Source organism: Dama dama, chromosome 24 (assembly GCF_033118175.1).
Source record: "Dama dama isolate Ldn47 chromosome 24, ASM3311817v1, whole genome shotgun sequence".
Taxonomy (NCBI): domain Eukaryota; kingdom Metazoa; phylum Chordata; class Mammalia; order Artiodactyla; family Cervidae; genus Dama; species Dama dama.
Window position 1 is genome coordinate 48,779,516 of NC_083704.1, and position 17,750 is coordinate 48,797,265.

The 17,750-nt window shown below is 36.1% G+C and overlaps 1 protein-coding gene across 4 annotated transcripts in view; it reads right to left on the reverse strand.

Moving 5' to 3' along the window:
• The window catches only part of CCDC66 (coiled-coil domain containing 66), a 50,618-nt gene extending 34,091 nt beyond the window's left edge, over positions 1-16,527 (reverse strand). For 3 of the 4 annotated variants that reach the window (XM_061128337.1, XM_061128336.1, XM_061128335.1), the window contains exons 1-8: positions 16,458-16,527; positions 14,328-14,392; positions 13,629-13,654; positions 7,488-7,929; positions 5,469-5,634; positions 5,180-5,283; positions 3,621-3,742; positions 2,547-2,648 (exon numbers count right to left, since the gene is read on the reverse strand). In XM_061128337.1, coding sequence (XP_060984320.1) covers positions 2,547-2,648; positions 3,621-3,742; positions 5,180-5,283; positions 5,469-5,634; positions 7,488-7,929; positions 13,629-13,654; positions 14,328-14,392; positions 16,458-16,468 — 1,038 coding nt within the window. In that variant the 5' untranslated portion in view covers positions 16,469-16,527. Of the gene's footprint in view, positions 1-2,546; positions 2,649-3,620; positions 3,743-5,175; positions 5,284-5,468; positions 5,635-7,487; positions 7,930-13,628; positions 13,655-14,327; positions 14,393-16,457 lie in introns of those variants that run through there. The other variant, XM_061128338.1, reaches the window with a different exon arrangement.
• Positions 16,528-17,750: the final 1,223 nt, after the last annotated feature.

The window sequence follows — 17,750 nt, forward strand, 5'->3', positions numbered from 1 at the left end:
CAGCATTATGTCCAATAGCCAAAAAGTGATAACAATCCAAATGTGCATCAACATTTGGATAAATGGATAAACAAAATGCAGCATTATACATATAATGGAATATTTCAACCTGAAAAAAGAAATTCTGATACATGTTATAATGTGGATGAACCCTGAAAACATTAAGTGGAATATGTCAGACAAAAAAGGACAAATACTGTGTGAGTCCACTTAAACATACTGAGAACAGTCAAATTCATAGAAGTAGGAAGTAGAATGGTAGCTGCCAGGGGCTAAGGGGAGGGAGAAATGGGGAGTTACTGTTCAATGGGTACTGTTTCAGTTTGGAATGATGAAAAAATTCTGGAGATAGATGGTGGCAATGGTTGCAAGACAATGTGAATGCACTTAATTCCACTTGAGTGTATACTTAAAAATGATTAATACTGTATTTTTTTTTGGCCATATCACATGTCTCGTGGGATCTTAGTTCCCCAACCAGAGACAGAACCCAGGCCCACAGCAGTGAGAGTGCTGAGTCTTACTAACTACTGGACTGATAGGGAAGTCCCCAAATGATTAATTTTATGTTATGTATACTTTACCACCAAAAAAAAGGGTGAAAAATTAGAAGAATATTTTGTTGTCCAACTGCATAAATACAGTCTGGTGGTAGCAATAGGAAGCTAGCAGAAGGATAACCACACTTTCTATCCCATGTTAGAGTATGAAAGAATACACTTTTCTTAATAAAAGGCTTCCCAGGGAGGGGTATAGTCATTAGAGAAAGCCAAGGTTTCATGAAAGTGAGGTATTGTCAAAAAGGGTGAGGCTGTAAGTGAAACATTTCTTAGCTACACAAAAAGAAATTTTAAGTTGCAGAGTGTAAAAGAATGTTTAAGTTGAACAACATAGGAAAGAGAATACAGGACCATTCAACTGGGAAAGGAGGAATAAGATTGAGAATCAAGAGGAGGAGAAAGGAAGATGGTGGGAGGACTGACTCCTAACAGCCTCAGGGCTCAGAATGGTCCTGTGCTTTGTAAATTGTAACTACAGCAAACCTTCATTCAACACTTGTTACATCACTGTCTTACATCACTATCCTACGCACTTGATATGCATCAGCTCCTGTTGCAACAAAATTGGCCTTGATGATTCTGCCTGCAACTGAATTTCTCCTCAGTTACACGAAGATGTTAACTTAATATTCATTCAAATAAAAGAAATGCTTGTGGCTACGGCTGCTATTTATGAAACCAACATCTTTCAAGTATTTAAAGGGGGATTTTTTTTTTTTTTTGGTTACCCAGTTAGTTCATGTCCCCTTAGTAATACTTCTCCATTATCTTAACCACATTTATACTAAAATACATTAAAAGCTATATTTAAACAGTAAAAATACGCAAACATAATCATACCCTAATCTTTGGTTGTTCAGTCCTAGATTTAGTATATGTTTTCCTTTCTAGTCTTTCTCCCACTCCCAACCCCTATCTCTGACTCCACAGTGTAAATAACTTTACTGGTTTTCTAGATTACTAAAGAAAACACAAACGTTATCATTAAAAAAGAAAAAAAATGCAAAATCACCTCAAATGGTTAATTCTTTATTTGCATTAACATCTTATGGATTACTCCCGGATCATAAATGACCTAAAAAGCCACGTAAAATAAGCAACAATAGACGACACAATGACACTTCAGCCAACATTTCAGTAACAGAAATACTTAGTATTTTTAGCATTAAAGTTCTTTTCAATCCTAATGTTGAAAAGTAAATAAGCTTGTAACTAATTCCCAACAACTTCATAAATAGTTTTATTTGTAGTTTTTAGTAGTATCTACATGCATTAAGTTCTAAATTTTAAAAACTTAGAATTGTCAGCCAAAACTACACAACTTTCCAAAATTACTCCCAGCAAGACCAACTTATTGCCTTTTAACAGCTAGTCAAAGTGCTTTTGGGACTACAGAAAAATGTAATTCATATTAATAATTTGAGTGAAAGTCACTCAGTCGTGTCTGACTCTGTGACCCCATGGACTGTCCATGGAATTCTCTAGGCCAGAATATTGGAGTGGGTAGTCTTTCCCTTCTCCAGGGGATTTTCCCAACCCAGGAATCAAATCCAGGTCTCCTGCATTGCAGGGGGATTCTTTACCAGCTGAGCCACAAGGGAAGCCCAATAATTTGAGTAGCCTATAAAGTTATTTGATGTAGGGAAGTCAGTCCCATATGAAGCAGAAAAAAGCTGCCACGCAAACAACCTAAATGGATGCATTCTGTAAGAAATCTACCAGTACTGAAAATTTCTATCACCAGAATGATATCTTTAGGTTACTACCTTATTTTCAGAATGCATTAAATTGTTCACTTGGAAGGAAAAAAAAGAAATAGTTGATAACTTTTTAAAAAAAATTTAAGGAGCATGTGGTACTCAGTAAAGTTAACAGATAATTCTTTAAAAAAAGAGTACTGAGATTCACTTCTTCAATGAAAATACATTATACAGCAATCGATGGGAAAGGGTTTATATATTTACAATAATGACACTTAGAACTTACCTGTAAAGTCTGACTAGCTCGAGGCAGTGAGGGCCCATCAGCATGGATCACCATTACCTGACTGGGAGACTGTGACAGAATGCTAGAAGAGCAGGCAGAAGTCTAAAAATAAATTGAAAAACAAGGGTACTTTTTTATCTAATATTAAACACATACTGAATTTAAAGTCCCTGAAGCACTCCCTGAGGGACACACAGTATATACTTCTGTTTGCTAAGCAATCACTTATGTTTGACTTGATAACCTTGTAATGGATACCACATGGTCAGTGGTAGAATTTTGTGGTCATGTAAAACATCAAGCCAACAAAGGTCCGTCTAGTCAAAGCTATGATTTTTTTTAGCAGTCATGTATGGATGTGAGAGTTGGACTATAAAGAAAGCTGAGTGTCGAAGAAGTGATGTTTTTGAACTGTGGTGTTGGAGAAGACTCTTTAGAGTCCCCTGGACTGCAACGAGATCCAACCAGTCCACCCTCAAGGAAATCAGTCCTGAATATTCATTAGAAGGACTGATGCTAAAGCTGGAACTCCAATACTTTGGCCCCCTAATGCGAAGAACTGACTCACTGGAAAAGACCCAGATATTGGGAAAGATTGAAGGCGGGAGGAGAAGGGGATGACAGAGGATGAGATGGTTGGATGGCATCACTGACTTGATAGACATGAGTCTGAGTAAGCTCTGGGAGCTGGTGATGGGACAGGAAGTCTGATGTGCTGCAGTCCATGGGGTCGCAAAGAGTCGGACACGACTGAGCTGAACTGAAAAAATCATGGAGATCTCTTAGAGGAGCCTCAAGGAGGTGCCAGGAACCTCCATACTCAACTACAATATAGTAGATTTATATTACAGTATATAGTAAGATTATTTATAGGATGCAGAGTAGTTGAGGACATACTTTAAAATAATATTTTATTTTTTTTAATAATATTTTAAAACATCAAACACAGAGTTAGCTTTTTAAAAAATGAATAAGCTTCAAGAATAAGCTTTATGACATAAACAACGCTTAGCATTAAAAAACTGCAGTCAAGGTATCTTACATTCAATAAATGCCTGATTTTTATGCTCTTACCTTAAACTGATCCAGAATTTGAAGTTTTTCCCATTCTATTTTATCACTTTCAGATTTTTTCCATGGATTATTCCATTTTTCAGAAGCTTCCTTTTCTTTCTTCTTTAAAGCAACCTGTTCATCTGTAAATAATGTCCTTTTTTAAAAAATATGTAAAAACTGAAAAAAAAAAAATCACGTAAACAAATCATGACCTTCTTAAAGAGTGCAGATGTTTAAGAAGATCTACTCAAAATTGTTTTTGAGGAAAGAGGTTAACTCACAAGACACAGAGAATTCTAAGAGATATGAAATAAAACATTTAATCAGAAACAAATTTAAGTATGGCATAAATGAATATAAAATGTTTGTTTTACTATAAATAAGGAACAATTTTTCAGAACATATTTTATATTATGCTAATTATGTGAGGTTCTATTCTTTGGTAATGTTCACTCAATTATTACTGACAAGACTTAAAAGGCTAGAACACTGAAGTCAGAAAAACTGGGTTCAAATTGAAGGCCAACCACTTTCCTGCTGTGTGACTGTGGGAAAACTGACGTTCACGCCTCTAAACCCACGTTTTTTACTTCGCAAGATGAGGTTAATAATAGTGCTTATTCTCAGTACAGGGCCTCATACAAAGTATTTTAAAAATGTCAGGCACTATTATTGATAACTGCTGAAGAGTAAAACACATAAAATCATGTGTCCAAATTTATATCGAAACACTTAAAGCTGAATTATGATATAAACACACATCCGATCTCCAAATCTTTTGATACCACTACTACACATTTATTTAATTTCTTCACTCTTCTATTACTTTGACTTCCAATGGCAATTCACTCTCAGTTTCTTCTGCTTATCTCTTTTTCTAGATCACCTGTCCCGGCAGGGCTATGACTAACTAGAAACTTTCCAGTTCAGTGGACAATGAATTCCACCTTCATGCTTTTAGTAGTACAACTATTTCTAAGAAGTACAACTATTACTTCAGTATTTTTCAAGCTCTCGTACCTGTACCCTAAGTCTAACCCAAGAAGTAACAGGAGTTTCTTAGTTATTATCTTAGTTACCTGAAAATCCAACTTAACACAAATTATAAATTATTTTATTATGATATCCACAGACTGCAAGAGAGAAATAAGCTTGTTTTTGCAGGGGATATACTGATTGATATCCTACTGATGAATGTTGATTAGAAAGTTTTAATTTTTGAAATATTTTTAAACAAAACCATTTTCAACCTACAAAATTTCTGTAATGGAAAAATAAGAAAATGGATTCTCAGGAAATGAGAAATGTTTAGAAACCTTTGTTTGAGCTCCAGAATGATAATGATATTAATGTTCATCTTTGGATGAATACCACAGAGCACTAAAAAAAAAAAAGACATAACATAATGGAATGTGAAATCATAAAGTTTATTGTGCCATTTGCAGAGAACTAATCTAGATGGTGAATGATATAAAACAAAGTTTTGGATAATATACTGAAATATATATTTCATCCTCAATATATATTCCTTAGACAACAAAACTATTAATATAATAAAAGGTGCAGTAATTACCTACCAAGCTCTTTCCTCCACTGGGCTTTTTTTGCTTCCAACAAACTTCTATCACGTTCTCTTTCTCCCAGAGTACTGAATATGTCAGCTGGTTTCCATACATTCTCTCTAAGACAAACATAAAAAAATAACAGAAACCTTATTATACATTTCTATAAACTTACTCCATAAATATTAAGTAATAAAACATTAAATAGCTCTAGTCTTCAGAATAAATATTTCACATACAAACCAAGGAAAAGTAAAATCATATTCCCAAGATGACCCCACAGTAAAAGATAAGAGTTACATACGTGGAAATTTTCTGCTCACACTGATTAGATGTCACCTGATCTTTATTTAAAACAGATTTGCTTTCATCCTGAATAGATGAAACAGTCTCAGCTTTTTGGAGGAGTCCCATGATGTTTTCGTTCTTTGGCTGATCAGGAATATTGTTTAAATTTAGACTATACTGACCTACAAGGTAAAATGCATGTTTTAAAATTAATACTAAAATTGCAGAATGATAATGATATCAATGTTCATCTTGGGATGAACACCAAAGAGCACAAAAAAAAAAAGACATAACATAAAGGAATGTGAAATCATAAAGTTTATTATGCCATTTGCAGAGAACTACTCTAGATGGTGAATGATATAAAACAAGGTTTTGGATAATATACTGAAATATATATTAGTCACTCAGTCGTGTCCAACTCTTTGCAATCCCATGGATGGTAGACTACCAGGCTCCTCCGTCCATGGGATTTTCCAGGCAAGAGTACTGGAGTGGGTTGCCATTTCCTTCTGAGGAGGATCTTCCCGACCCACGGATCGAACCCGGGTCTCCCACATTGTAGGCAGACACATTACCATCTGAGCCACCAGGGAAGTCCCTGGAAACTGAGTCTCAGAGGTTAAATGGCCCAGAGGTATGGCCATAGCCATACAAACTTTTATTTCAACTAAGAAAACAAGCAACAATAATGAAGGAAAAAACCTCCATTTACTCTTGCCAACAATACTTTTACAAATAATATAAATAACACAAATCACAACTTAAAGAAGAATAAATGCAAATAGATTTAGGGAAAAAAACTCATTACCTTGTCCTTATTTTTCTCATTTAGCTGGGAAATCAATCACTGCAGAACTTTTCCATGGACTATTGTATATATCTATTCCAAATATTTTATATAGGGCACATATGCTTGGCTCAAAAAATTCTTTACCACTGAGCCACCTGGGAAGCCTTAAAAGCAACTATACTCCAATAAATATTAATTAAAAAAAAGGACTTCCCTGGTGGTCCAGAGGCTAAGACTCTGAGCTCCCAAAGCAGGGGACCCAGGTGCAATCCCTCCTCAGCGAACTAAATCCCACAGCCCAACTAGAGATCCTGCACTTCACAACTAAAAAACAGACTGAAGATCCCATTTGTCACAACTAAGACGGTGCAGCCAAATAATTACACAAAAATATTTTTAAAATAATAAACTTTTAAAAACTTTTAAAGATAAAGGTTAGCACTCTCACTTTACAAAGAATAATCTACCCCAAGAGGAGGTAAATTACTCCATTTTGAGCCCCATGGAAATGTTAAGGAGCTACCTGGTCCCCAAACCAGTTGTGGTCCCTCTTTCTGGTGACTGTTAATTTTATTTTTATTTACGTCACCATTGCCTAACAAAATTCTAATAATATTTCTACTCATAGCCACAATTCCTTAGCTTAAAGCTGAAACTAGAAAGCTTTTAAAAATATAATGCAATGCCCTAATTAGTAAAATAGAAGGCATATAATACTCTACTACTTCCAAGTCAGTGTTTTACACCAGTTATAAAGATACTGCTGTCAATTCTTAGCAAGGACTGAGGGTCAGGAAGAGCGAAAGCCAGGCCAGGAAAATAATCCTTTTCAGCAACTCGTGTCTAATTTCCATAGTAAAATTCTCATCATTTTTCACTAGAAATACTATAGTAATTTTTTTTGAACATTTTACATATTTTTCATCTAAGTAAAGCCTGCTAATATTCTAAAATTAGCACAGCAGCTTTCTTTCTGTACTAACATCTAGATGCACAAAGCTGAATTTCTTAAGGCTATGGTACATGAGAATAATATTCTTAGCATTAATGTTAAATAAAACATGGCATATTTTAACTATAAGAGTAATTCTGCATATGAGAGAATGTCTTCTAAACAAATATTTATTTTAAAACTTCATGCACTAAACTAGAATTTAAGAGGCAGTTATGTAAAACACAATGAAACTTAAGTCCTAAAACACTTACATATTGATAAAATATTATATTTTAGAAAAATCTTACTTGTTTCCTCCTGCTTTTCATTGTCAGTCAGGGTAAGAGATTTACTTCCTTGGTTTACAGTCATCAGAATTCGTCGTAGTTGGTCTTCTGTTAGACACACCAAACCGCTCTTTCTATTTTCAGCTGTGATGTGCTTTCTGCAAGGCTTCTGTTTAGCTACTACAAATGTATTCGTGGTGTTTCTAGTCTTCTGTATATTAGAGGGTGGAAATGAAATATCTTTCTCGGTATGAAGACTATCTTTGTCTGCAAACTGTTTGCATAAATCCTTAGTGGGTGAAAAAGTCATACTATTTTTTTCACCTTTTACCAGTGAAATTTCTGAACCAATTCTTTTCTTTTGCAAAAATTTTTCACTCCTGACACAAGTATTTTGTGATTTTAGAATGTATCCAGTTTTAGTTCGTAAAGGATATTTTGCAATCTTGGTTTTATTTCCCATCTGTTAAAACAACAGAAATTTATTATTTATAATAGCATATGAAAAATCAACAATTATCTCTATATAATCAATGATAAGTCAGGATTCAAAACTTTTTTCCCTCCATTTTGCCAGTCAGGTAATATACCCGTAGAAACTCACACTTAACTTTTGCAAATCTTCACTTGAAATCTTTAAGAACTGGAAATGATTATTTTATTTCAGGATAATGAAGATTACAAAACAATTTTAATTTTGGTTGTTACAATCCATTCCACTTCAGCTTTGAATCTCATGTCAGCATTATAACACCCACAATACCTTTGTCTTTACAGGCATTTACAGACCTTTAGGTTACCAGCCCTTATTCCTTGAAAATCTTAGCTGGTGGGTCACCATCCCTCTCTCTAACCTAACTCCTATCTTAACTACTGGTGCTTTCACATTGTTTGAGTACCCTCACTTCCCTGGACTCTGCTCCTATATGCTTATCAGACCATGCTACCTCAGTTACTTATTCCCACAGTGGTATCTTATACTGACTTTGTAACTACCCATAACTGTAACCTTTCATAATCACAATTTCAACAAGAACCTCCAATCATAGACCTTAGCACTCGTCAATCCCTCTACATCAGACATTACTCCCTCAAATTTTACATGGCTCATTCAATAACCACCTTCAAATCAGGGGTCCAACATGACTGGCTCATGGAAGTCTTCTCTGAACACTCTTATTAAAAATTGCAGGCTTCCTGCTCTAAACTCACTCCCACCTCGCTACTCCCCATTTTCCCAAGACTACTGTGCCCGACACCACCCTTATGGCAGAAAGCTCCAGTACTGTGGTCACCTGATGGGAAGAACTGACTCACTGGAAAAAAGCCTGCCACTGGGAAAGACTGAAGGCGAGAGGAGAAGAGGATGAGAGGGTGAGAGGGTTGGATGGCATCAGACTCAATGGACCTGAGTCTGAGTAAACTCCAGGAGTTTGTGATGGACAGGGAGGCCTGGCGTGCTGCAGTCCATGGGGTCACAAAGAGTTGGACATGACTAAGCAACTGAACGGAACTGTGCCCCTTCCCTTTCTCTCCTTTATTTTGCTCTATGCCACCTTTTGGTATTGCAATATTCTATATTTGATTATTTTCTGCCCATTCCACCTTTTTCTAATTTAAACTCCACACGACAAAGATTTTTGTTTGCTTTGTCCCCTGTTGTGTCCCCAGTATCTGAACAGTGAGTGGAACAGGGTAGGTTTAAGGAAATTTTGTTGAGTGACTATCTTCGACTACACCATTTAAAGACCGAATTCTTTCTCTCTCATCCCCAAGTTAGTGTCCCTTTCCAAAATATCTAATTTTTGTAGCATTGTTGTTCTAATCTTTCAGATCAGTAACCATGGGGTCATCTTTGATTCTTTATTTTCCTTCAAGGTGTTCTTTAGTTTACCAGCAAATATTGGTCATTTCTTCCTTCCAAATGTCTTTTTCTCCCCTTTTATATGACAATAAATCTAAATTGAGGTTTTCATTACCAAATTATTACAGCTTGCTTATCTCAAATCTATCTCTTATCTAACCCACTGTACATTTCTGCAGACACATCTAACATAAAGTAATTCAACAGTCATTCAATCAATATTAAGTGTAGTTATTTAGGTGATCAACACTGTGAAAAAGATGTCAAAGGCATAAAATGAGTAAGACAAAATTCCTGCTGTCAAGGAGTAGGGTAGATACCACATGGCTTTCATCTGGCTTATCATATCTCAAATCTCCTTACTTTCAAAAATTACATAATACATAACCACACTTTGACCAATTAATCAACCTCATTTTACTCTACTTTTCAAAATGTACCATATCATCAGCGGCAAAATCTCTTATTATCCTCTTCATCCCACGTACAGCCTTTTATCCCAGGCTTTAAGACTTTCGATAATACTAATAGCACAATCTAACATGCTCCTTTACCCTCCTATCACTGTGGCTATTTTTATATAACTAATTCTTTCAATGAAAAGTGACCAATTTAAACCTACTGCAAATTAGGCTGAGTGGCAACTAGGACGAACTGAAGAGCACTTATCCGTCTAAAGCAGGCACCCACCAGTCAGAAGCAGCTTACATTGACAAACAGGAATTTGAGTCTACTTACTAGATCATCCAGTATTTCAAGAGAACCAAAAATGCCATGTTTTACCTTAAAGTTCCAATTTTTAGACAGTCACAATTCATTCTAGTTTTTGAAAATCACTGTGTGTTAAGCAAATTATCAGCAGACTGCACATAGCTTACAAGGCTGAGCCCTACACCCCAATCTCCAACCACTACAGCTATCACTACTACCCACTCTTCTTTGACTCATACTGACGTTTTTGGGATCATCAACAGTTGAGCATTTCAGTTCTCTACTCAGTTTCTGACCCAAACTGCTAAGAAGTATAGTGTATGCCATTAATGTATCTTAAAAATTTCTTACTTTTGTCCCCTTCTTTATATTCTGATAACCACCATACTTCAGGGTCTCATAAAACTCTTCCTGGACTAAAATAACTAGCTCTAAGTAGTGTTCCTGTTATGATAATCTGTCCTTCACAGAACTGCCCAAAGCCCATTCTTACAACACAAATCCTATCTAGTCTACTTTTCAAAACAAGTAAGTTCAATCCCTTTGAATATACATTTAAACCCCTCACAACTGTAACCACCCTAAGTTTTATGTTGTACATTCCCTGCTGATATACACACTATCCCCAAAGACAAATTATGGTTTGTACTTTGGTATTTTGCCTGCTATTTCCTTTGAGTTTAGAATATACTTCTCTACTACTTTCACTATGAATATTTCCCTCATCTTTTAAGTTTTAACTAAAGAGTCAGCTCATTTATGAAGTATTCCCTGTCTCCTCAAACCACAAAGGACTGCTCTTTGAAAAGTTTTTTTCTTTTTATAACTCTAGTATGGTACACATTTTATTTTACTTGTAATATATAGTTATTTACTGAACTGACAGTCCTGCTTTTAAGAAACATGGACTAGGTGTTACTTCTTTTTTTCTCTCAGAGTCACAGAACAAATACAGTCAAGAATGTAGCTATACACACGTAGTGGGAGTTTCACAGCTGTAGTAACTTCTTTTAAACAGAAACCTATTAATTGTGGCCCCAATTTAACTAGAACTATTTTGCCACAGTCTACTTATACCAGAAATAAATACAGAAAAAAATCACCTAAAAGTATTTAATGAAAAAGTGGGGTAGCAATGTCTGGCATGAGATCAATAAACACTCAGCTCAATCCTGAATATGTTTGTAGCTTAATACCTGAGAAGAGTAATGAGAGAAAGCAGCAAAAAATCATGAACTATCAAATAAATATTCTATTACGTTCAAGTTACTTAACAGGAAAAAGTAATCTAGCCCATATCATTTTCAGGGTGTTTACTGGATCAGATGAATTTTAATTATCAAGTAGGGTATTAATGTCATAAACATTTCTATGTAGCATGTTGCTCTTTACCTAAATTTAAAATTTTTTAGATGTTTTAATTGTACCAATATTTTTCATAATATTAAAAAAGATATAAAGACAGGGTCCAATGCATTGAACACTGGTCGACTTCAGAATTTATGTGGAACCAGGATCCCAAGGTCAGAAAGATTCAGAGAGAATTAATATTTTAAAATATAAAACATGCTACCTAGCACTAATACTGTATGCATCTATTAGTGTGGCATTATCCTGATTCTCACACATAGAAATATCTGCAAACAATTTTTAAATGTTTTATATTTCAATTAATTGGGATATTTTTATGACTTTGTACATTACCCATGACACTGAATCATTAATATTTCTCTCATTTCTCTTCCTATAAAAGCTAAAGAAATTAGACTGGCAACCATGTTTATTTCATATTCACTCCCACAGATTAAAGAAAAATGCAGGAGAGATTTTGAAAAAATTACAGTACTCAGACTACAGCGTGTTAAACTTGATGATGGGCTAGAGCTCACAGTGTTTAAAGAGCACACTATGAACATGACCGTAACTCAACTGAGGAGAAGATGAACAAAGAACTGCAGGCAGTATGGCCACTCAGGAGCCAACCCTAATAGAAGAAAAGAAAAGCACTACGATGAGTGAATTTATGAACAACTTACAGAAAAGAGAAATCAATATATAGCTGCAGAATTGAGATTTATGAAACTTAGGTTGCATCAGTCCTTTCTTCCAGCTTTACTGAGGTTTAATAGGTGTACAATTTGATATAAGTATACAATGTGAAATAATTACCACAATCAAGCTAATTAACATATCCACCACCTCACGTAGTTACCATGCATTAGTATTTTGGTGTCCCCAAAGCAAGAGGAGTAAAACAATCTGTTTTAATTCAATAAATAAATATCTAGACCCCTAAAAGAATTTTGAAAGGATTTTACCAAAAGTCCAAGACTAGTACCTTTATTACAGGCATAAAAGGGGATCTCCGGATGTCCCAAGTTGGTTAAAAAGATAATGAAATGTCTTCACAAATGTACTACCCATAACGTATCCATGAAGGACACAATTGAAGAGGGAATATGTACAAGAAAACAGAGGCCAGGGGAAGACACAAATCAACTATTACAGGTAGTCTTTAGTTTGTTTTTAAATCTAGGAGCTTGAAAAGGAGTACTGTATTTGTTACTGTGACTCAAATAAAAACAATTGTTGCAATATTTTAGGGCAGAAAAAAACACTGCAATTAAGGGAACACACAAGGTATGCATATACTGTGTGTGTATGTAACAATTTTTATAGGTAGCTTGTGGAATTACTTAGACCATTATCACCCATTTACCAAGTAACTGATAAGCTGGGAACTCAAGCATCTCCTCCACCTTGATTAAACCTGGAAACCAAAGCCACCAAGGGTTCAGAACTGGTAAGTGCTACATCACCCAAACTGGGCTCTACTCAAGATATGGAAAAACAGACTTTAAGATTCTGCAAAATAAAGGGGGCTACAGAAACTTATGGAGGAGAATAGAAATTTCTGCTGCTTAATGGGAAAAGGAATGGGAAACAAGAAGTGGTATCAAAATTTTGAAGTGGTAATGTATTCTGCAGAAAACAGCACTGTGTGTTCCTGATAAGGAAAAATAATTGAAAAGGAAAATTATCATTTAGCTTAAGTGTAACCTCTTAGACTAAGAAGCTAAATGCATTTAAGATTTTGTCAACCAAATACATCCATTTGGTGTGGGAAAATGGAATCCGAGTATGAAAAAAGAACTGTGTTTAAAAGTCTGTTTTTAGAGATCTCAGGAGTTACACTGTCTAGTACAGTAGTTACTAAATTGAAATTAAAAATAAAATAAATGAATTAACAATTAACTTCCTTAATCACATTGGTCACATTTTAAGTCCTTAACAGCCACACATGGCTAGTGGCTGGCTGCCATATTGGACAGCGCTGATTTTATAATGTTTCCATCACTGCAGAAAGTGCTACTGGGGACTGATCTGGAGAAAGAAATTCTAGAAGTCTTTTTGAACTGAAAAATTACAATTCCATTTCTGTGAAAGGACCAGCTTGAAAGCAAGCAAACAGTAACTTTTCATCATCACTCCAAATCCTTTATGATAGTTTGACAGGAATTATTTTCAAATCACTGTAAAGTGAATTGCATTTTGAAAACAAGTCAGGTCAAAGTCATTTGGCTTACCTTTCCAGAAATTTTTGATTTATGGTCTACAAAAGAAAAAAAAATTACTAAACTATCAACCAAAAACATACTAAGGCAGTCACAAAAGAAAATTTTAATTACCATTGTTTTAAGAAGATATTAACTAAAAATATTAACCCCCCAAAACATTAACTTTAGATATTAAATGTTTTAACTTTTACAGTGTCATTCAAACAGTTCTATTTCATTTTTGTTCACTTTCCAAGGTAAAGCTACAAACAATTTAGAGAAAAAGAAAATACTTTGAATGAGAAGAGTACCAAAGCATACTCTGAGTTTTAAAACTAATACTAAAAATGACTTTAAAACTACGGTCTTATTATAAATTGAATTTTCTCAAATAATACATTGTTTAGATGCACAGAACATAAATACATAAATTTCACCTAGATTACTCATTAGACAATAAGCATGTTTGCTACATACAAATATAACAAAGAGATGTTACATATGAAATATACTCAAACATTAAATTATATGAATAAATACTGACAGTGGAACCAATGATGTGATCTGACTCTACTTGGCTAAAAACAAATTTGAGAAAGTTAGGGAAACCAGTTTTTTTCAAAGTATCATTTAAATATTCTACTACAAGCAAAAAACCTGTTACAAAATAATACATTCTATGTAGGAATCTAAAAGTTTATATTTTAGATTTCCAGTAACATAGCATACCATATGGAGATAATATAAGCTTGGTTTTTCCATTCAGTAATTCCGTTTCAAGCTTTAAGCCATCTCTGCAAAATAAAAGAAAGTTGTCTGTCATTTTTAAGAAACAGCAACATTTTAAATAGCCAGAAATGTTCATTTGAACCTTGAAAGTAAATTTGTTCTTTGGAATTAATACAGGAACCTTGTAAATATTAAACCATTTTTTTAAAAAATTTGTGTTCATTTTTTTAAATTGAGGTATAATTGAAATAATTCTTTTAATTTAAAACATTTTTCAATTCAAGATAAAATTTAAAACTACATAGAAAAAAATTCTTGAAACTTTCCTACAAAGAATTTATCATATTCAACCTGAAACTTCTTTTTGTTCAGTTCAGCTGCTCAGTCATAAAGGAATAAATTAGTCTGGTTATTCTAACATCATTTAATTCTTTTAACTCTAGGCTGGAAAAAAAAATAACGCTGTTAGGAAATTCCTCACGTATCTTAAAGGAGCAAAACCTCTAGTTACTATTTATTAGTTTCATAATGGTCTCATGACTAACACATTCTATGGCCTAGTAGAGCAGTATTTGGAAGTGAACCTGTAAGAGTGCCACCAGGATTATAAACTGCTTGAGCATGGAGTTTTATTTTGATATTTCAACTAATACACATTCAGACTTTGAGATGCTTTTTAAAGTATCACAGCAATACACCTATATTTTCCCCCTGTACTTTATCTGTGCCTGTCAAATTCAAGAGTACAAAGTAACAGTAGTTACTGTCAACGAAAATTGCACATTTGCTAAAGTCCTAATAAAAATTTCACTAAAACCAAAAGCAGCAGTACAATTATTATAATATTTCAGTAAGGTGAGGAGGGCAGGATAGAGGAAGGGAAGAAGTAGGTCAGTATCAACAGGGACAAAAATGATGTCCACAGTAAAAAAAAATTAAACCCAGCAGACCAAAAAAAGGGAATAGGAAATTTGCTGTTATGCTAAAGTGGGGGAAATCAAACGACCTCAATTTACGATTAACATAAAACACTGGAAAGAATGGGTTTTAAGGGTTTCCCGGTTGCACAGTTATAAACAGTTCATGTTAACATTGGTGAAATTTAAACAAAAGAGTTTGAATTAAACTGTAAAGTACGTTTATTCAGTCCTACTGCATTGCAAACGCCTTCAAGGGCTGTCTTATTTATTTGCTATCCCTAGATTCTATTTGCTAAATGAGGTGCATGTGTGTAAGTTTGGTGACTTTTCATCTTCTTAAAATATCAAACTTCCCAATCATGAAAACCATGTAACGGTCCTTTTTATTCGGCTTCCCTGATGGCTCATACGATAAAGAAACTGCCTGGAATACTGGAGACCAGGGTTCAATCCCTGGGTCAGGAGAGTCCCCCGGGGAAGGGAACGGCAACCCACCCCAGTATTCTCGCCTGGAGGACCCCATGACAGAGGAGCATGGGGGGCTATAGTCCATGGGGTCGCCATGCAACGGTCCTTTTTATTTACTCAACCACTGTCTCCTGGAGAAGGAAATGACAACCCATTCCAGTATTCTTGCCTGGAGAATCCCATCGACAGAGGAACTTGGCAGGCTACAGTCCATGGGGTCACAAAGATTCGAACATGACTGAGTAACTAACCACCACCACCATCTAATGAGGGCCTATGAGATGTCAAACACAAATGATCCATGGCTCCTCCAGAAGCCTCGGCTTTTTGCACTGCAGGCGCTAAGCTTCTCTGGGCACTCCAACATTGCAAAAAAAAAAAAAAAAAAAAAAACAAACCCACGACAGGGACGCAAAGCACCAGAACCTGGGCCAGGATTTCTCCCCGGGAAGCTGCTAAGCTTTCTCTCTCCAGCTGCCCTCACCTTTTACCTCCTCTCAGGCCTCTCCTCCTTCTCCCTCCTGAGATACAGGAGGGAGCGAAAAGGAGAGACGGACAGTTTTCACGCGAGCTATTAATTTGAAAAGTAAAAGGCCGACCCAGCCCCTTGCCCCTTTCCACTTCAGGGAGCTGGCACTGCAGCTGGGGACGACACAGGACTGGAAGGCTCCCCGCGAAGGACTCCAAGGCTCAGTGAAGTCTCGCCCTTCCACAGACGACCACCTTTCTCTCCCCAGCTTACCCCAAGTTCATGGCCTGACCTCCCCGCGCTCTCCACAGGACGCTCAAGCCCCGTGTGTACGCCGCTTGCTGCCGTCGCTCAACAAGCGCTACGCCGATTGGATGCAGTGAGGCCGGCGAGCTAGGAGAGCGGGCCAATCAGGATTGAGTATACTGGCGCCTGCGCTTGGGGGCGAGGCCCCAAGAGCACTGCCCTTTCGCTCCACCTGGGGTTTGTGGTCCAGGTTCTAGAATGGTGTTAGTTCTTCGCTGGGCAATTGCAGCCCTTAGAGTTCACAGAGAGGACTCAGAGAAGCGCGTCAGCTCAAGTGGAGGTGGCAAAAGTAGGGAGAAACAAAAAGCATTAACATTGTTTGGAAATTAACATTTGCTATATTGTACATTTGGAAGAGAGGCTTATTTTAGTGTAAAATAAGTTAGGGAGGGGGTACTGGATGGGGAAGATCCTCTGGAGAAGGAAATGGCAACCCACTCCAGTATTCTTGCCTGAGAAATCCCATGGACAAGGGGAGCGTGGTGGGCTACAGTCCATGGGGTCGCAAAAGAGTCAGACATGATTTAGCGAATAAACAACTGGAGGGAGACTCCTAGAGCAGGTACCTGATATATCTCATTTCCAGCTGTGACCACAGCGTGAAGCCCAGTGCACTGTAGCTCTTCGTAAACTGCAGCAACAACTGCAAGTGCTAAATAGTGCCATACCTGGATCTAAGGGCCTTGTGTGTCTTATTTAAGCTTTACCACTTTATCCCTGAGGCACTGAGAGGTCCAGGAACTTGCCTAAGGTCACTCATCAAGCGTTGTAACCGGAGAGTCCTCTTTTCAATCTAGTGTTACAGGAGCCTCCTATTCATCCTTCAAACCTCAGTTTAAATATCACTTCCTCCATGGAGCTGGAGGAATTCTCTAGTGGGTAAATTAGGAGCCCAGTCTCTGGACTTCCCATTCCCTACCCTTTCAATCAGGGTACTAACACATTTTAGATCTTGTGTCAGGGAGAGCCTCTGAGGAACACACTTGGTTTTTGACTACTCTATGCTCACAGCACTTAGAACTGAACAGTATAGAAAGTAAATATTTGTTAAGTGAATGAACAGCATAAATTTTTAATGGCAACAACTTTATTAAATTTGGCAATGCTATTTCATGATGAAGATGCCCCTAGACATAATGAAGGTACTAAAAGTTTATGAATTTTTTATCTATCTTTTCTTAAATGATTTTTAAAGACAGTTGCAATAAATGTGGCACACTGACTTTTTATGGTCCATTCAATAAAAACTGAAAGACATCC